Here is a 21,553-nt window from a genome sequence, read left to right on the forward strand (position 1 = left end):
TTGGAATTTTGCTATTGCTGGGGATCAAACCCAGGACCTTGTACATGATAAGTAAATACACTACCACTGAGTTATATTCCCAACCCCAAATTTCTGGCTCAATAAATAAATAAGTAAATAAAAAATATTTCTGATTCATAGAATTTTCCATTACATAATACATCCTCTGTGGCCAATTTTAAGTGACTGATGCCAACTAAAAATTGGGAAGAGATGCATAGTAACACATCATTATGAAGTATGTCCTCTATACATAAAGAGAGACAAAAGTGGACTTTATACCATAAATAATAGTAAATATAATACAATAATTTAGAATATTATCCTTTTTCATTTTGAATTGCTTTTGGTTTCCATATACTTCATTTAATTGGAAATATACATGATTTCTTTTTTAATAAGGTAAAAATCACATAATACCAAATGAACCATTTTAAATTATACAGATCACTATAATTTAGTACATTCACAATGTTATATATCAACTACCTCGATCAAGTTTCAAACTAATTTTATTATCACAAAAGACAGTCCCATGTTCATTAAGCAATCACTCCCCTTCCAACATTCCCTAGACCTCAGCAACCATCAATCTGCCTTCAGTCTCTATAGATTTACTTATTTTGAATATTTCTTATAAAGGAATGAAATAATATTTCATATTTCCTGTATGGTTCCTCCCACTTAGCATAATGCTTTCAATGTTCATCACACTCAGGTGATGAAGGTTTACCCTTTTAAAGTATTTTACCTCTTAAATTTATGTCTTTGATCCATTTAGAGTTAATTTTCATATATTATGTGAGTTAGGGTTCTGACTTCATTTGTTTGCATGTGGATATATAGTTGTCTTAACATCACTTATAAAGGAGACTTTTTTCCCCATTGACTTATTTTGGTACCCTTGTCAAAACTACTTGGCTCTACATGTATAATTTATTTTCTCATCTTTTCATTCCATTTCACTGATCTACATGTCTATTCTCATGATGGTACCACACTGTTATGATATCTGTGGTTTTGTTGTGTTTTGAAATTAAGAAATATGAATCTGTATGAATCCATTAACTATGTTCTTCATTTTTAATATTGGTTAAGTTAGTTGAGGTCCTCTGCTCTTCCACATGAATTTATCATGTTTCTAATTTATGCAAAAAAAATTGCCATTGGGTGACATCTCTGTCTGACTTTCGTATCAAGCTAATGTTGGCTATAGGGGTGTTAATTTTTTTAGTAAAGCCATCTGGTCATATGTAATTTGTTGAGTTACATATTTTCACAATGTCCTTCTAAACTTCTTTTAATTTTCTCTCTAAAAAGTTGGTAGTATGTCCACAGTTTCATATCTCACTTTGGTCATCTGAGTCCCCACAATTCTTGTCTGTTTGGGTTTTTTTTCATAAAGCTATATTTTAGTTGTGTTGATTTTCTCTATGGTCTTTCTATTCTCCATTCAATTCATCTCCATTCTAATCTTTATTATTTTCTTCCTTCTGCATTCTTTGTGTTAATTTTACTCTTCTGTTTCTATTTTCTTAAGGCCTGATTTGTTTTACAGATTTGAGATCTTTTATAATTTTGAAATTTACAAGTGTTAGTTTCATGGTATCTTATAAGTTTCATCATGTTACATTTTAATTTCCAATTATCTCAAAGTATTTTCTAATTTCTATGTAATTTATACTTTAAAATTTTCTTTTCTATTAGTGCATTATAGTTAAACCTAATATTGAGGTTCATTTTGAGATAATTACACAAGCATGAAATGTAATTTGCTCCATGTCCGTCACCAGTACTTCCCCTTTCCTTCCAATACTCCCTCCCCATTTCCCTTCCTCTATAGGTCTTTCTTATATTTATTTTTAATTTTTTTAAAAATTGGTGCTTTATAGTTTTAAAGGTGAAATTCACTGTGGTATATTGATGTATATACATAGTATATTTTGGTCGATTTAATTCCATATTTCTTCACTGTGATCTTCCTTCCTCACTCCTCCTCCATCACAGTTCTGTGCTCCACTGATATTCCTTCTCATTTCCATGAGGTTCCCCCCATTTTTCCCCTTATTTTGTCTAGCTTCTACATATGAGAGAATATATATTCAACCTTTGATATTCAGAGTCTAGCTTATTTCACTCAGCATAATGGCCTCCAGTTCCATACATTTACTAGAAAATGACATAATTTCACTCTTCTTTATGGTGAGTAAAACTTCATTGTGTATATATACCACATATATGCAATGGCTTTATGCATTCACCTACTTATGGGCCCCTGGGCTGGTGACATAACTTGGCTATTGTGAATTGTGCTGCTATAAACACTGCTGTGGCTGTATCACCAAATTATGCTGACTTTGGGGGGACACCTTATATCTAACCATAACAGAGAAGATCACAAAACCAGGACCAGAGATTGGAAACCTTTAAAACATTTGACTAAATTGGGACAAATCCCATAGGTTCCCTAATCTCACTCAAGCATGGTTTCTACACCAGTGAACCCACAGAGGTTGCCACAAAGAAGGATCAGATTTTCCCATCAAAAATAACTAGATGGATAGAAATGAGAGTCTTGGCATATAAACCACAGGAATTACCAGATGATCAAGGTGTTGCAAATATATCCCCCTAAATTTCTTTTTCTCAAATAGACTAGATGGCAAATTGCACCATACTGTTCAGGGAAAGAAAGTACATGCTCCCTGAAGCCAAAGAAGCCTTGGTAGCTGCTAGGATGGACCCTCAGTTGTTCCCTTTTACTTATGGGAACAGCTACTTTAGTCTTACCAGAGGCAAATTTATTGATCTCCCATTTCTCTAGTGGTGTTCTCAACCAGCTCACACTTGAAGTGCCACACCTGCACAAGGTGCAGAGGCTCTTCTCAGGTCCCACCAGAGTTGCAAAATTTGATACCAAAACTCAGTCCTTATCCTTGATGCAGATCCACTAATGAAGACCAAGTTTTGAGGAAAAAGAAAAAGGTTTTTAATTTGTTGGCAAAAGATAAATGCATGAGACTCACATCACAAAGGCAACCATTCTAACTCCCAGGGGGAAAAGAGAGGTTGAAAAGGAAAGCACACCAGGGTTGTTTTCTAAGTATTATTTTCAGTATATCTAATAAATTATATCCCTAAAAGATCTGTTGTTCCAGTTTCAAGTACAGTTTCTTTATTCTTATGGACAATGAGCGGCTGATAATTTGGCTTAGTACAAAAAGATTGTTAATCCTGCTTCCCCACAGTTGGTGAGGAGAGGAAGAAGAAGAACATGTTATTTTTAAAATAAGCCACTTGTGGTCAGACCATAATATTTGTATTCAATGCATAAATTGGACCTAGTGACTTGAAATGAACCCTGCATATATTTACTGACAGTTCTAGAGGCTGGAATGTCCAAAATTGAGGCACATATATACAAACAGAGCATTCTTGCTCTGTTAGCACAAACAGAAAGCAAAAGTACAAAAAAAACAAAAGGGGTTTGAAATAATCCATTTATAATGGAGTTATTCTCATCCATAAAGGTGCAGGTTTCATGCCAAAATCACCTCTCAAGGGTACCAATGCATAATACTGCTAAATTGCAAATTTCAATAAGAGTATTAGAGGATACGAACATTCAAACGATAGTGGCTAATTCACTAAAGACAAGTGAAGGAAAAATCTAAAAGACAGTGTGTAGGGGGTGAAGAGAAATAAAAATAAAGAGAGTTTTAACATCAACAATACAAATAACAATAATTGCAAGTGAGAATGTGAAGGAAAAGAAAATTAAACTTATATGTACTTGTTGGTACTACAAATTGTTATATCTACTTTAGAAAGCAGTATGAAGAGTCCTACAAAGACTAACAATGGAACAATTACATGACTGCAATATACTACAACTTTCTATTTATCCCAAATGGCTAAAACCAGCATATTAGGTTCAAGCATCCCAAAGTTTATAGCAGTGGTATTCATGATAGACAAGTTATTGCATCAGGGTAGGTATCTGTCAACAGACAAATGGGTAAAGAAAATATTGTGTATATATATATATGTCTACCACGCGGCCTGCGCAATGGTTTCATTAATGAGGTTCTAGGCATAAAGTTAATTAGAAGAGATCGAAATAAAACACACAGACTCAGTTACCTTATTTATATTGCTAGGTCCGAGACGGTTCCCCTCTCTGGTTCCCTCCTCTAACCGCCCAGCAGGGCAGCAAGGATTACTCAGGGCTAGCAGGAGAGAGAGAGAGTGAACACACCTGGGAGTAGCCTTTTATTGGGGAACAAGAGATTCAGGGGAGAATTCCATCCAATGAAGGTTGAGGGGGGCTGCACTCCAAGGTCAGGGTCAGTGATTGGGTCCCCGGGGTCATGATCAGGCACACCCCCACATGGATGGGCTCTCTCATCAGGAAAGTGTCGGGAAAGCTTCGACACAGCCAAAGCGCCTCAGGCCCTTAACGGGAGCCACCCAATCACGTGTCAGAATGGCTTCCCACATATCGCCCCTTTCTTTTCTTAACAATGAGGCAGTGGTTCACTCTCTGGAGTTTCTGGATCCTTGATTGGAAGACTCGCCATCCTATGATTACAACACAAAAGAGAATTAACAGCAAGGAGAATAACCCAATAATGTACCAAGCGGAGTGTTTAAGAATATTTCCAGGGTTGAATCCATTTAACTCCTTCAATATTTGGTTAGCCAAAGAAGAAGGATCTGAAAAATCAGCTCTATTATTTTGAATGTCTTGGATATGGTGATGAAGTTCCAGAATATCCAAGCTATTATTACTATTTTGCCAAATACCTAATAAATGGTTTTTAACCTTCTCCCAATCCCAGAGAGAAGCATTGTACTTGGCAGCTGTAACACATACATACTTATAATTAGCATGGCATTTAAGCCTTTCTTTAAATTTTAAGGCTGAAAGTTCATTACCTATGTCTATAACAGTCGCCTCTAAGGCCTTTAATTTAGTCTCAATCCTTTCATCAATATTTACTTGATTACACAGAGCCTTGGAAGTATTTTGAGCTAAATTATTAAGAAATTTTGCATGCTGAATATTCTGAGACAATGTCAGAGATGCAGAGACAGTTGAGGCAATAAACGAGACCAGTGCTAAAACACCAACAATTATGACTCCAATAGCACGTTTAGGTCTTGTTAACTGGGCATGAATTTGCTGCAAGACTTGTAAACCAGCATCAGCATACCATGGCTCTGAAATATTAGCAGGTAATAAAACAAAAGAGGGCTGATGAAGTATCAGCACTCCTTTTCCTCCATTATACCTAGTAATACAATTTGTTAGGTTGCACTTATTACAAGTAACAATATATCTGTCATCTATCCATTTAACTTTTACATTTCCAATAATTAAAACACAAGGAGATTGGATACAAGCTCTTAAACCATAGCAAGATCCCTCTTTACAGTTCTTGCTGACAAATTTTGGTAAAGGTTTATCTGTAAAATGTAAAAATTCTGAGGCAGCAATTAAACGCCAAATATCTTTTTGAACACCTCCTTCACTGTAAGTCAAAATATTACTAACAAATCCTGCAGGTGTCATAGCAGAATTTCTTCGTAATTGTCTCTTATCAATTTTTGGAGACCAGTCTAAAATATACCCACTATCTTTAGACACCTTATGTTGTACAGGAAAGGTATTTACACAATCCATCCATTTAGGAAAGGTGCCAATCTCAATTATAGAACTAATTGGACAGTGGGGTATTGGTGGAGGTTTTGTAGAAATGACTGGCTTGTTATGGGAAAGTCCCATCTTAATTACTGATCTAATATTAGGTTTTAAGTCCCCATAAATAGAATTATTTGTCAGTCTAGGTCTACCAACTGCTGTCTTTTCTTCGAATGATACTTTCAGACAGCCAGCATGTTTATCATGTGACCAACACAAAGGTAATTGGGCACTGTAACCAGAATAATTAAATCTAGTCACATGATTGGGAGTAATATGAGTATCTGTAAATTCTCCCATCATGAATGAGTCATTAGTAAATACTGGAATAGATTCTCCAGTCCACACAGCTGGGTGTACCAGGGGTGGATCTGGGAAATATGTCCAATAAGTGTCTACTTGATTCCCTTTTACCTGACAGCCCAGTAGGGCAATTACTGTTGTTACCATCAAGACTGGGGTCCTGTTCTCTCCTAGGCGTCGAGGTATTCGGGAAGCCTGGGTTGTTAGCTTCTTCACGTCTTTCCACGAAATCAGCTTTTCAGCTGGTTCAATCTGGTCTTTCTTCATCTTTTTCCGATATCTCCTACTTCTGGGTAGTGGCTCCTCCGGGTCGATCCTCAGTCGCTTGAGTCTGGGTTCTATCTCTTCCATGTCTGATAGCACGTTCAGGCACCCAAATAGGACGGAAAGAGCCTTCTGGGAAGATACAAGCATGACCTCAGCCCCAGATTATCACTGGGTCCGGACCCTTCCATTGACCAGTTTGTAAATCTTTCCACAGAACTCTGCCTAAAGGGCCTGTTACTGAGGGAGACATTTCTCTCTCAGTGGCATTGTGATGTTCTGCATCACAGTTTAAAAAATTTAAAACAAACAAGGCATGATTAAGGCTATTTGTGGGAGTGACAAGCCTATTCCCCCATTTTAATTTTTGTAATTGAAGCTTAATAGATAAATGAGCTCATTCCACAATGGCTTGACCTTGGGGGTTATAAGGAATTCCTGTTTTATGATTAATTTTAAACTCTTGGCAAAATTCTTGAAAAGAAGAGCTTATGTAAGCTGGAGCATTATCTGTTTTAATCTGCATAGGGCACCCTAAAATGGAAAAGGCTGCTAAACAATGAGAAATTACATGTTGAGTATTTTTCTTAGTACGTGCTGTGGCAAAAATAAATCTAGAATAAGTGTCCACTATGACATGCACATAACATTGCTTACCAAATTGAGGAATATGAGTTACATCCATTTGCCATATTTGATTTGGTTTTAATCCACGGGGATTTACCCCTGATGGCAGAGATGGAGTGTGAATAACACTCTTAGGGCATTGGCTTACAATCTGACGAGCTTGTTCTCTGGTAATACTTATTTTTTTACGTAAGCTAGAAGTTTGAAAAAGCCAATTAGACTGTTGAACAGAAAATGGAATAATTATTATATCAGGCTCAGATCCAATTAATTGTAAAATCCTAGTTCTACCTTTAATTACTAATTGAGCTATAGAATCATGAAAAGGAATTAATGTTTTTTGAGGGGAGTGGGATAAATAAATCCACTCAATAACTCCTAATCTTTGTCATATGGCTCCTGTTGGGGTATGCTCAGTTGGAAATATTAATAAATACACTATTTCTTTAGGATCTATTCTAGTAAGCTGTGCATTTTTAATTGCAATTTCAACTTTTCTTAAGGCTGTTTTAGCTTCCAAAGTTAGCTGACATGGAGAGGTTGGAGAAGGATTTCCTTGTAATATCTGAAATAAAGGACTTAACTCAGAAGTAGTTAGTTTTAAGGATGGCCTTAGCCAATTAATATCTCCTAATAGTTTTTGAAAATCATTAAGGGTATGTAACTCCTTAACTCTTATCTGAAGATTTTGAGGACGGACTGTACGTCCTTGAATTATCTGACCTAGATATTGAAAAGGAGATACCTTTTGAATTTTTTGAGGAGCTATACATAAACCCATTGCTGTAAGCGAAGTCTCTAACTGAATAAAAATTTCTGAAAGTACCTCTGGATTAGCATGAGCCAATAATATATCATCCATAAAATGAATAATATATGCATCAGGAAAGCTATTTCTAATGGGATCTATCACCTGATCAACGTAGTTTTGACACAGTGTAGGACTATTACGCATTCCCTGAGGGAGTACCTTCCAGCAATATCTTTTAACAGGTTTCTTAAAATTAATTGCTGGGACAGTGAAAGCAAATCTTTCACAATCTTCAGGATGTAACCTTATAGAGAAAAAAGCAGTCTTTTAAATCTATTACCATCAAGCTATAATCTAAAGGAATGGCTGTGGGGGAGGGAAGTCCTGGCTGTAATGATCCCATAGGCTGAATTGCATGATTTATCACCCTTAAATCCTGTAGTAATCTCCAATTTCCTGACTTTTTCTTAATAACAAAAATAGGTGTGTTCCAAGGACTAAGCATTGGTACAATATGACCAGCCTGAAGTTGTTCCTCAACTAATCTATGAATTATTTTAAGTTTTTCCCCTGAGATGGGCCACTGAGAAATCCATATAGGCTCCCCTGTGAGCCATGTGATTTTTTCAGCTGTCTTAGGGATCGGGGAAGTACTCAGGGCCCCTAGTAAAAATTTTGGTTTGGAGCATTTATTAATCTTTGTCGTGGAGACTGGCTTGTAAACAGATACTCTTCCTGAAGGGTCTCCTTATCATCTCCAGGAAAATACCTCTGATTAACTTCCTCAACTGACCTTATAGAATTTGGAATAACTAATAACAATCCCATTTTGGCTAAAATATCTCTTCCCCATAGGTTAGCTGATAAAGACTCTAACACATAAGGCTTAAATACTCCACTGTTCCCATCAGAATCTTCCCAATGGAGATAGTTGGCACTTTGAGCAGGCTGTGAAACCTGTCCTATTCCCTCTAGGTTAGCTGGTGCTACATGCAAAGGCCAGTTCCTAGGCCAAAATCTACTGGACAATACCGAGATATTAGCCCCTGTGTCTATTATTCCTAGGAAATTTTTATTATTAATTCTAAGTTTTAATAAAGGGCGTTGTTGCCATACTAACTGTGACCAGTATACTCTACCAGCAGGTGCCTTTCTGAGACACAAGGCAATAATATTAATTGAGCAAAAGTATCCTTTGGGGTGAGCCTTAGGGCATAATTGGATTTTACAGTAACATATAACTGTCCTTTAAATTTTGAATCTATCACGCCAGGTATCACCTCGATGGCTCCCTTTAAATTATTACGTCCCAAAATTAAACCTACAGTATTATCAGGAAGCGGCCCAAGAATTCCAGTAGGGATTTATTCCAGCCCCGTTTCAGGATCTAATTCAACTGTCTTTGAAGGTCCTAAGAAAACTGTCTGCGATCTCTGTCCCAGTAAAAATTGCGGACTGTCCTGGTCGGCGCCAGTGACGTCACACTCTGCGACCTCCCTTGGAATTCCCCGTATTGTTGCTCGGCCCCGGGGAGGGGCCGAACAGAAGTTTTTTGTTCTCCCGCTAGGAGGAAATGCCGGCGGCGAGAAGGCGGGCTCATCCGCTCCATCTGAATCCACCGCATGGCGCTGAGTCCTGCAATATCTATTATCTCCAGTAGATGGAGCCCTGAACTTAAAATTGTGCATGCGACACTCGCAGGCAAAATGATTGTTTTTTCCACACATGTAACATCTACCTCGGGACTTTTGACCTAAATTTTGCGGCCCCAAGGTTTCTTTAATGCAGCCGCTAAAGCTACTGTTTGCAACTGTGTGGAATCTAAGTCAGAACACAGGTGAATATACTCAGAAACTATTCCTTTTTTACGATGCGGTCGGAGAACATCCTGACCAATTTTATTTGCGTTCTCAAAAGCCAACTGTCTAACAATAAATTCACTCGCTCCTGGGTCCCCTATGGACCTGTTCACCGACTGATACAGTCGGGCTACAAAATCTGAATAAGTTTCATTGGCACCTTGTCTGATTTTGGTAAGAACTAAATTGGACTGGTCCTTGGGGACGATCTGTCTCCAAGCACGTTTTGCACAATCAGTAATTTGATTGTATACTACAAAATCATAATTTAACTGTCTTTCTAAATCAGCGAAATCTTCAGTCCCTAAAAACATCATTACTGGAATTTCTATGCCCTGTCTTCTGTTCCTTTCTGCATGTTCATTACAAAAATCAGTCCAATAAGTCTTCCAAAGCAAGTAATCTCCCCTGCTCAGACAAGATCTGGCTAAAAAAATCCAATCGATAGGAGGAAGGGGTTGTGAGCAAATATTTTCTATCAGACTCTGTACAAAAGGGGAATTTGGACCATACATCTCACATGCATTTTTTAGTTCTTTAATAGTTTTATATGGAATTACAGCATGAACTCTAACTCTCTGATCTTGCTCATTAACTTGCTCAAAAACTGGAAAGAGGTGAAAACCATTAGAATCCTCTCCCATTTCTTGAGCCTTCTTAATACCTTGCTGGACTGGGGTAAGAAAAGTCATTGTTACTCCAGCGTACCTGTTAAATTTTGTCCTTCTAGCAGGTACTGGTCGAATTGGAATAGCTTGGGCAGGCGGTGTTAACAGCAGCCTATTAAAATTTCTCTCTAAGTCCTGAATTTCAACATCTGATTCCTCTTCCTCAGACTGTGAGCTGCGGTCAGATTCTGAACTATCGCCATTTTGAATTTGGTTTTCTAAACCACGTGGTTGAGAAGAACCCTGAGCCCCTCTAGGAGTCTCTTCCGTATTTTCCTCTCTAACAAGATCATCTACCTCTTCCGGAGGGCTCTCTAGGATTTGGGAGGTTTCTCCTCTGTGATGTTGCTCTGTACAATCGGCCTGCGGGCTAGCCTGATCTTGTGAGTTTAAGTTCACATTTTTAACCTTTGGCTTGGCCCCTAGTGCCTTTGTTTTTAAACGGCTTAAGGGAAAGGGAATTAATTTAGCCTCCGGCGGATTTTCCATTTGAATAGACCTAATAGCTCGTTGAATGCCTTTTAAAAGGTCCTCAGGGGGCCACAAACTCTGGCCCATATATTCAAAAAGACAAACTTCTAGAGCCGTCCAAGTTTTCTGTATATTTTCTATGCCTCCAGGTATTTCATTAGAAAGACAGACTCTCTGTAACTTTCTTCCTAATTTCTCCCAAGTAAGTAAATTTGGAGACTCTTGGTAACAAAACCAAGGACAATATTCACCTACAATCTTTAAAAATTGTAATATCTGAGTTTTCTTTATCTGTTTTCCTTTCTGATTAATTATACTGTCTAAAATAGTCAGATACATTTCCTTATCCGTAGAAGTTGAATTTCAAATTTTAATTAATTTAACGTCTCTTTTCCTCAATAACTCTAGGTACTTTTGTGACCCAAATGTCACCTCTTCCTTTATCTTTCTTTTTATCCTTATCTTTATAGCGCGCTCCCACTCAATCTAACTAATCTAGAATGCCCCACGTTGGGCGCCAATTCTACCACGCGGCCTGCGCAATGGTTTCATTAATGAGGTTCTAGGCATAAAGTTAGTTAGAAGAGATCGAAATAAAACACACAGACTCAGTTACCTTATTTATATTGCTAGGTCCGAGACAGTTCCCCTCTCTGGTTCCCTCCTCTAACCACCCAGCAGGGCAGCAAGGATTACTCAGGGCTAGCAGGAGAGAGAGAGAGTGAACACACCTGGGAGTAGCCTTTTATTGGGGAACAAGAGATTCAGGGGAGAATTCCATCCAATTAAGGTTGATGGGTGGCTGCACTCCAAGGTCAGGGTCAGTGATTGGGTCCCCGGGGTCAGTGGTCAGGCACACCCCCACACAGATGGGCTCTCTCATCAGGAAAGGGTCGGGAAAGCTTCGACACAGCCAAAGCGACTCAGGCCCTTAACGGGAGCCACCCAATCATGTGTCAGAATGGCTTCCCACATATATATACATACATACACATATACATCATGAGTTTTACTCAGCCATAAAGAACAACAAAATTATATCATTTGCTGAAAAGTAGACAGAACTAGAGTTAATGGTAAGTGAAATAAAGAAAAACAAAGGTTGAATTTTCTTTCATTGGAGAAAGCTAGAGAGAAAAAAAATGGAAGAAATTTTTTAAAAGTATCTCATGAAAATAGAAAGGAGAATAATAGGGTAGATAAAGGGGATCAAGAGGAAGTGAAGAGGGGATGGTATGGTATGGGGAAGTACTGGAGAGCAAAATCTATCAAAGTATGCTACAACTGGATATGACTATTCCACAAAGAATCCCAATTTTATGTATTCTAATAATTAAAATAATAATAATAATAATAATAATAATAATAATAGAAGGGAGATTAGTAGAGTAGACCAAGTGGATCAGTAGAGGAGTGATGGGAACAAAAAAGGTATCACAGAATGAGATTGACCAAATTATGTTATGTGCATGTTTGAATGTGGAAGAAAGAATCTCGCTATTATGTATAAATATAATGTGCCAATAAAATTTTTAAATCAAAAAAGTTAAGTAAAAAAGATATTTAAGAGAGATGGTAGCCAGGTGCAGTGGCACACACCATAATCCCAGTGGCTGGGAAGGCTGAGGCAGGAGGCTCAAGAGTTCAATCCAGCCTCAGCAACAGTGAGGTACTAAGCAACTCAGTGAGACGCTGTCTCTAAATAAAATACAAAATAGGTCTGGGGATGTGGCTCAGTGGCTGAGGATCCCTAATTTCAATCCCCAGTGCCCCCCAAAAAATAAAAGATAGGTTCTGCAATATGGATGAACCTTGAAAACATTGTCCTGAGTGAAATAAACTAATCACAAAAGACCAAGTATTGTATTAATCCATTTATATGAAATGTCCAAAAGAGGAAAATTCATAGAGAGAGAGAATAGATTAGTGATTTCCTAAGGCTGAGTTGAGGAGGGAAGAATGGGGAGTGACTGGGAATGAGTAAGGAGTTTGATTTAGGGGTGATGCAAATGTTCTGGAATTATATAGTGCCAGTGATTGTTAATATATGACAAAATTTTGGATTGTACACTGTTGATTGATGATTTTGTGATATGCAGAATTATACTTATTATAAAAATAAACAATACATCTATTTATTTTTAAAAAGCAAAAATCAAAAAGACAGTGTAATATATTTGTAGGAACATAGGTGTATAAGATAGACATTGAGCAAGCATGCTAGTGTCATTGAATGGCACAGGAATTGTAGGAGGAAGAAAAACTTGAATAATATATAAAATTGGAATAAATGATACCACATCTCATCTTTCATCTAAGGATATTCACTGAAGATGAAATGGTGCAAAACATGAAAGGAACCCTGGATTAAGGAGAATATGGGGATCTATATACATGGACTTGGATGACATCCATATATAGATAATTCTTCATGTAATGGAAACATGATATTAACTAGGTATGGATGAAATGTAAGAAATGAGTTACCAAGCATAAATCAGGTTAGAAGTTCATTTTAAAAGACCAAATGAGTATTAAAAAACCTAGGACGAAGTAACAGAGATATAGGAATGAAACAATTCAAAAGAAAAAAATATAGACAAAAAAATTCCAAATGATGATATTGCTCTAGTTTTAATAATGCGCACTGAGCTTAGAAACTCATAGATATTCTCAATCTTCATGCCTCAGCCTCATACTATTCATGCAATTGAGCTTATGTGGTAAGTGCACAAATGAGGCTATTAAGTTGTAATTTACCAAGGCAAATAAAAAAGCAATCTATGTGACAACAACCACAATGATACCAAGCAGAAACACAAAAAGGTTTTGATGAAAAATATATTTTAGTATAAGTAAAGCAGGGAAGAGAAAGTCACACTAAGACATTCATTCTTTTGATCATGTGGCAAACATTTCCTAAAGTTACAATACCATTAAATCTAACTGGATGCGTGTTTTACACACAGGTATGGACACAACAGAACACACTTCTGATGAGCCTCTGCTCAGAGGCAAAAGGAGGCAAGATTTTCAAGAGATGCTGAGGCAAGTAGGACTGGATATTGAGTACTGGTTGCCCAAGCTGCAGCAAGATCTGGGCTTGACCTGTCCTCAAGTCATACAACACTTAACAGAAAAAGACCTCCAGAAACTGAAATCCCAGGTACAACATCCATGGGAGAAAAGGGCCCTGGAGAAGCTGGTTGCCCTGTCACACTCAAATAGTCTTCCAGAGTTTCAGGAGTCGCCAGTGGAAATGATAATGAAAAAGCAGAAGCAGGTAGAACAATTGCTGCAGGAGCTGGGAAACTTCTTATTAGAAGGGAGGCAGAGACAGGAAGAAGTAGTGAGGAAAAAAGAAGCAGAGCTGAGGCAAGCCATGGAGATCCCTGAAGAGTACTGGCCAGTGCCTGAAAAGCCCCTAAGAGAAGTCATGGAAATCATGCAGAGACAACTCAGTCCCAAGGAGCAGACACTGTCTCACAGGCAAAACCTCCCAGATAGAGATCTAATAAGATGGGCATCTGGAGGGCTAGCTCTGCAAGGGGTTTACCAAACATGCAACCAAATGGACCTGATACAGAAGAGGGAGGAGCTAATCAGTGTCCCCAGGGATTTCTCCCTCTTTGGCCCCCAGCAAAGCACAAGAATGGAAACAAAACAATTTACATCTTTTCAAGAAGAATCCATGTTCACCCAGACAATAGAAAAGATGGGCTTCAGTGTAAGTGCCTCTGCCTATGGTGGAGGCTGGGGAATTCCAATAGAGATTGGAATGAATAAAAGCAAGCATTCAGAATCCAAGGAAACGCAACAAGCAAGTTCTGAGTGTACATATTTCTGCTCAACCAAGTTCTGCTATGTCCCGCTGGCCTCTTGCTACTTTCACATGAATGAGCTTCAGCTATCCAAGCCTGCCCTTCAGGAATTGAAATACATGGAAGTAGTCTTGGATCAGAAGGCAGACACAGATAACGTCTCCTTACTGAAGCAGAGGACTGAAATTTTCTTCCACAGGTTTGGCTCTCATGTAAACCAAGGTCCTATGCACCTGGGAGGAATCTATGGATGGAAGGCAATTTCAGAGGGATTCCAAAGTGACCAGCTGGCTGATGTGAAGCAGCAGGCAGCAGAGGTCCTGGATATTTACATAAGGGGAAGCTACAGTGGATATCCAATAAAAGTTGCTGGGGATATGAGTGTGTCAGACTCACATTGCAAAACAGTTTCCCAAAGCCAAATTTCACAAAATCTTCAAACCAAAATCCAACTATCTGTAGCCCAGATAGGTGGCCCAACAGAAACAGATAGCCTTGTCCAGTGGAAAGCTGGCCTTAGTTCCAGCAATCAAACCTGGTGTGTCATTGACCGGGGACTTCAGCTGGTGCCCGTTTGGGACATCATCCTCTCTAGTCACAGAAGTGACTTTAAAGATCCCCTTAAGATAGCTAACTGCCTGAAAGACAACTACACTGCTCTGACTGGCCTCAGTGCACAGATCCAGGAGGGAAGTGGATTGTTGAGTGCTGGGAAGGAGGCAAGAGTTTTCCTAGAGGAGGTAAAATCCTGGGAGGTAACTGATCCTGAAGTGCAGCTTCAAAAACTGATAGCATTCATGCAAACACTGAGTCAAAAAATAAATGATTATGACACTTGGATTAACCAATGTCTCACAGACTGGGACCTACAGAATTTTCTAGTAAACACTGTCAATTTTAGCAAAAATTCTTCCAGACATAAAATTACTTTTATTAAATCACAGTTGCGCACTCTTCTGGATCCCCACGTCTACAAAGTGAAAAACTTTCCTCAGGCTCACTCCATCATGCAATGGATCTACCGTAAGTCAGAGTCAGAGCAAGAGCAGCTCAGCATCTCCCAATTTTCTCAGTTTATTGAAATCTTAAAGGAAACCCGGAATGAACTCTTTGAAGTGAATGTCAAGTGTGAAGACCAAGAAACAGAGAAAGAAGCTCAAAGAAACGTCACCTATAGGATCAGCTTAGCTCTCAGCAGCTTCCTGAATTACCTCCAAGCAACAGAGCAGACAGACACACACCTCTTGATACTTTCCATTGCAGCTGGTGCAGGATATCAGGTGGTAAGCAATATTTTTTGGTATCTCCTGGGCCGTGATGAGCTAAACTTCCTACTGGATGAAATGCAAACTGCCTTCAATAAATACCAGGAGCTGAAAAATATTTCCAGCTACAAAGCTCATGCATTCCTAGTGCTCACAGGTCTGACAGCCAAAGCTGGAGTAGTAGCTGTTTCTCCAGAAGAGAAGATAAAACGCATGGAGTTTATGAGAAAACATATGGGACAATTTATTTCTAAAGAAGTTGTACATGTCCTCTCTAAACTGGGGGCAGATCATGATTGGGAAAACCTAGAAAGAGACTTGAGGTTGCTCATTGATGGGGATTATGGAGCCACCATCTCTTCTTTGAAAATGGATGAGGTCAAAAGACAGCTACAAAGTCTTCTCCATGAAAAAAAACAGCCCTGTGAATCAGATATTAATGCAAGTAACACAAGTGAAATAATAGAAAACAGAGCCTTTCTAGATTTACTCCAGCGTCTTGGCCTAGAACATTACTACCCAAAAAGGATGAGTAGAGCTGACTTCCATTTGATCTATAAGACTTCTGTGTGCAACACCCAGCCCAAATCTGAACAGAAACTTCCCTTCTATTTCCTTCAGAAACTACTGATGCTGGATTATGGACTGAGGTACCAGGTCTTCAAAGATGATGAAAACATAGAACATCAGGTCTCTCCAAATGCCTCCAAACAGAAAAATGAGGCTATTGATCCTTATGAAGACTTTTTTGAAGATGGTGATAGTCTTACTAATCCTTTGAGAACAGAGTCCAGGCCCCACATTCACCCCATGGATATTCAGATGGCCATTTTTCACTGTGCAGATGATTTTGCCAGACAATATATTTTGACCAAATTATCCATCTGTCAATTTGCCCTGCCTCTCCTGGTGCCAAATCCTTGCACTTCTCAAATTGAATTCTCTCTCTGGTCCCTCAGACAAATTAGAAGAAGTTGGCAGGAAGGAAAGAAATCACCACAAGGGAAGAACAGTCACAAGAATCTTCATATGTGTCGTGTCTCCACTCCCATTGTGTCCTTCATTAGAGTTGGCAGTGGCCTCTCTGCTTCCAAATCTCAGATCATGAACTGTCTTCTCAGTGAACACAAACATGATGTGTTTTTCCACCGACACTGCAGAGAAAGCAGCAAGAATTGCCTTTTGATGCGGGGTGTGGTGGAAATCTGCTGGTTCTGCCCTGGAGGGGAAGAGGAAGACAGGTTTGACAAGTGTGTGACCTTCATGAACCTTCATGGAGATGCAAAGGAACATAAGAGGCAACTCACCTTCCTGCAGGAGGTCTCTTCTCTCATTGTGGTCCTCATGTCTGCTTCTGATGAAAATAAAGAAAACAAAAAAATAGTCTGTGACCTGTGGCAATCATCAAGACGTCTGATCTGCTTACTTGAAGACAAAGAAAAATCCAAAGCCAATAATAGTGGTAGAAGAGTGAAAATTGGCCTGAGGAATAGAAATGAGGCAGAATTGACAGAGGAGCTCACAACTACCATCAGACATTTGCTAGAGCTCTGTGACACTGCTCTCAGCATGGAGCACTGCTCTCCAATTGCTCGCCAGCAAGGATTTCTTATTGATGAAGACCAGAAAAATTGCAAGGAAGCCAAACAAAAGGCTGAGACTATCATGGACCTACTAAAAGAAACAGAGTTGTCTCAGATGAAGGAAAAATTTCTACCCCTTCAGGGACAACTATGGCATCTTTGGTGTAAGAAGGACAAAGAACTATATCATTTGAGAGAAAAGGGGAATAGAAGCATTGAACAACACAAGAGTGATGTTGAGGCAGATAAACAAATAATACGACATCAGCAGTTGACAAGAGCCTTTCCTCTTAAAAATATAATGGGATTTGTCCTTCAAATTCTCCATGAATATTCAGAAACTCACACTATACTCTGTTTCTTGCAATGGATGAGTGTGTTTTTGGATAGCCTGACTGCAGAGCATTTGGAAAACTTGCATGAAAAACTAACTCATTTGTGGTCAATTGTGAAAACAGAAAAGCAAAAATCCCAAACCAGCAACTTAAAACTCTGGCAAAATAAAATAGAAGCCATATCTACTGAGATTACTGACTGTACCTTGGGAATTGAGCAGTTTCTCAGAGAAGTTGGCCAGATCTATGAAGCTCTGGAAGAAACTTCTGCCAAAAGAGAGACAATTTTTCTCTCCCTTCCCCAAATTGCTGCAGACCTGATGATAGCTGGTGTCCCCATAGAACTGATGGACGGAGATGCTTCCTATGTGCCCCTAAAGTGGGTGGCAGCTGTTCTTGACAAACTCTCTGAGAAACTTGGAGACAAAAGGCTCTTTGTTCTCTCTGTCCTTGGCCTGCAGAGCTCTGGAAAGTCCACTCTGATGAATGCCCTTTTTGGGCTGCAGTTCACTGTAAGTGCAGGCAGGTGTACCAAGGGGGCCTACATGCAGCTCCTAAAGGTGGATGAGTCATCCACAGAGGAACTTGGCTTTGATTTTTTGCTTGTTGTAGACACAGAAGGACTTCGGGCCCCAGAACTCAGCAACAAGTCCCAGAATTGGGACAATGAGTTAGCTACCTTTGTCATTGGACTTGCAAACTTGACTCTGATCAATATATTTGGGGAGAATCCATCAGAAATGCAAGATATCCTACAGATAGCTGTCCAAGCCTTTCTGAGGATGAAACAAGTGAAAATCTCCCCAACTTGCATATTTGTGCATCAGAATGTAGGAGAAATGACAGCTAAAGACCGAACTACAGAAGGACGAAGGCGGTTAGAGCAGAGGCTAGATGAAATGGCAGCACTGGCTGCTAAACAAGAAGAATGCTCAGATGTAACCTGCTTCAGTGACGTCATCAAGTTTGATGTCAATACTCACGTGTACTACTTTGCTCACCTCTGGGATGGCAATCCCCCCATGGCCCCTCCCAATCCTCGCTATAGTCACAATGTCCAGGAACTGAAAAGTAGAATCCTTTTGACTGCCAAACAGGAATCCAGAGGAAGTATCATGAGAATATCAGACGTAAAATTCAGAGTTCAAGATTTGTGGAGAGCCCTGGTAAGTGAGAACTTCATTTTCAGTTTCAGGAACACCCAAGAGGTCATGGCCATGAGCAAACTGGAAACCATGTATAACCACTGGACCTGGGAGCTCCGGAGTCACATGTTGGACTTGCAGAACCAGCTTCACAATCAGATTCAGAATAGAAAAATTCTGACACTTACAGCAAGCATGATTGAGGATCCAGTTGTAAAGATATATGAAACCATCAAGCAAGAATTTGAAAAATATTTTACTGAAGACACAGAGAGTTATATACTCATCCAGTGGAAAGCCCATTTTGAAAATAAGCTACTAGTCCTTAAAGACTCACTTATTTCGGACACTAAAAGAAAAGCCAATGAACTTATTAGTCTCAAAGAAAGTCAAGAACGGTTGGAACAGAAAAAGAAGGTATATCAAAATGAATTATTTGAGAGGAGCCAAAAATTGGCTTTAAGTGTAAAAGGTAAAGAATTGAGTGAAGAAGATTTACGTGAGAAATTCAACCAACTTTGGGGAAAATGGGTCTGTGAAGTGTCCTCAAATGTCCCTCAAGCCATGGAGCCTAACATTGATGTGGATGCTGAAAACATCCTTTTGGATTATTTCAAAAAGGAGAAAAACATAGTGGAAAAACTAAAGAGAAATACTGAAGAAGATTTTCATATAGATTTTGGAAAACAGGTCAAGATGTATAAAGAATATTGTGCTTTCTCAAAGAACTTAGAGGCCTGTGATAAAGTGTCCATTAATATGACTACTGAACATATTTTTTCAAGATTTGATGAAACGATTAACAGCATGTGGAGTCAACAACGTGATTATGATCAAAGTGACTTCCATAAAATCCTGAGAGTAATAGAAAATGAATTGAATTCTGTACTCACTAAAGACAGATATATATTTACCAGTGAATACAAAATCAAATTATGTTGGTGTTTATTTCGTAGAGCGTCAAAACATTTTAAGGAAATGCATAGGGCATTTAAGACAGTAAATGATCCTGTAAACTATCTAGAAAGCAAGAAAAATGATTTTTTCATGAGTTTCAAGATATCCTGCCAAGGTGCAACCTCTATCACGTCTTTTGTTGATTTTCTGTGGCACAAGCTCACTCCTGCTGTCTCTGACACCATATGGGGGAAAATGATCATTAAAATAACTGGGGACATGAGAGTTACCTGCCCTGCATTCAATGGGAACAGGGCTAACCTGGAGAAACACATTCTAATCTCTCTAGCAGAAGAAGAAAATTTTGACAATTATTGGCAGTACATTCATGATCCAGAATCCTTCTTTAGGACTTACACTGAAAAGCATATTAAAATGTACTGTTCAGGCAAAGGTGGTGAAAAAATAAAAACTTTTTTCAAAATCTGTTTAGATGACATCAAGAATGCCATTCTCTCTGCCACTCATGAATCCACAGCAGTAGCTAAAGATACAAGCAGCACTGCATCTGAGTGGCTGGATTTGTTCTGTGACTACCTGGGGAACAAGTTGATCTTCCCACGAAGAGACTTGATAAGCATTGAACGTCAGGAAATAAAAGATATGGAGTTTCTCAAAGAAGCCATGAGTACAGCTTTGGATCCTGCAATGAAAAAAGTAGAACAAAATTTTTCAAGTAGGAATATAGATGAAATGTTTCCTGAAATTGGGAAAATCCTCTCTAAACATCTCTGTGGCTGCTGGAAACAGTGTCCCTTCTGTAAAGCAATATGTACAAACACAATTCCTAAACATGATGGAGACCACAGTGTTCCATTTCATCGTCCTCGGGCTGTCAATGGATCTAACTGGTATAGAACAGACCACTTTGTCATTGATTGCTGTTCTAGTTTAGTTGCAAGTGATCGTTTGTTTGCTTTGACAGATGATTGTAATATTCCTTATAAGAACTATCGGAAGGCTGGAAGGAATTTTGCCACATGGAACATCACCCCAGATTCATCCACCCAGCCATACTGGAAATGGTTTGTCTGTCACTTCAGAACAAAGCTGGAAGAAAAATATCAGCTAAAATTTGCAAATAGAGGTCAAATCCCTGATGAATGGGCAAAAATCACAAAGCAGTATGTGCTTGATGAGTTGAAAAAGCAATAATCCCCAATGAACACATAAGAATATTAGCATCTGAACAAAAATCAGAGTACATAACCAATCTTAAAACACATCCTCCTTATAACTAGAACTTTGAATAGTCAACTTTGTGAATAAAGTATGTAAAAATGGATGCTTAACATTTGGGGAGTTTGAGTGTCTATAAAATGACTTTATTTTTCTCTGCTTCAATTCCATCTGGATGAGAAAAAATTACTAAAATAGGATCATATGACAAAATAAAATAAAATGTACTTAAAATACCTATGTCATGCTTTGAAATATTATTCTGAATTTTTAAAAAATCTATCTCAAAGAAACTCATCATTACACAAGAAATTAAAAGCCATTGCATGTTTCTACAAATTCTATAGAGTAACTGCATGGCAGTTAAACAAATATACAGGTCTTGACTGGAAACTACTAATGGACTTTAACTCCTTGAGTGAATATTTTTCACTGTTTCAATTTATGAAGAAAATTTACTGACTCTTTTTTTTAAATATTTTAAAAATAGCTTTATTAAGATAGAATTCACATATCATACAATTCACCCAATTAAAGCTGTACAATCTAATGTTTTTCCCTTTGTATTGGCACATTATAATTATACATAACAGTGGGATTTGTTACAATATGTTCATATGT

At 38.5% G+C, this 21,553-nt stretch overlaps 1 protein-coding gene across 1 annotated transcript; it reads left to right on the forward strand.

The window, feature by feature from the left end:
* The first annotated feature begins 13,618 nt into the window (after nucleotides 1–13,618).
* On the forward strand, nucleotides 13,619–20,908 carry LOC113200805 (interferon-induced very large GTPase 1-like). Its single transcript, XM_077798058.1, has one exon. The coding sequence runs from the start codon at nucleotides 13,619–13,621 to the stop codon at nucleotides 20,906–20,908; it is 7,290 nt and encodes a 2,429-aa protein (XP_077654184.1).
* Nucleotides 20,909–21,553: the final 645 nt, after the last annotated feature.

Source organism: Urocitellus parryii, chromosome 4 (genome assembly GCF_045843805.1).
Source record: "Urocitellus parryii isolate mUroPar1 chromosome 4, mUroPar1.hap1, whole genome shotgun sequence".
NCBI classification, from domain to species: domain Eukaryota; kingdom Metazoa; phylum Chordata; class Mammalia; order Rodentia; family Sciuridae; genus Urocitellus; species Urocitellus parryii.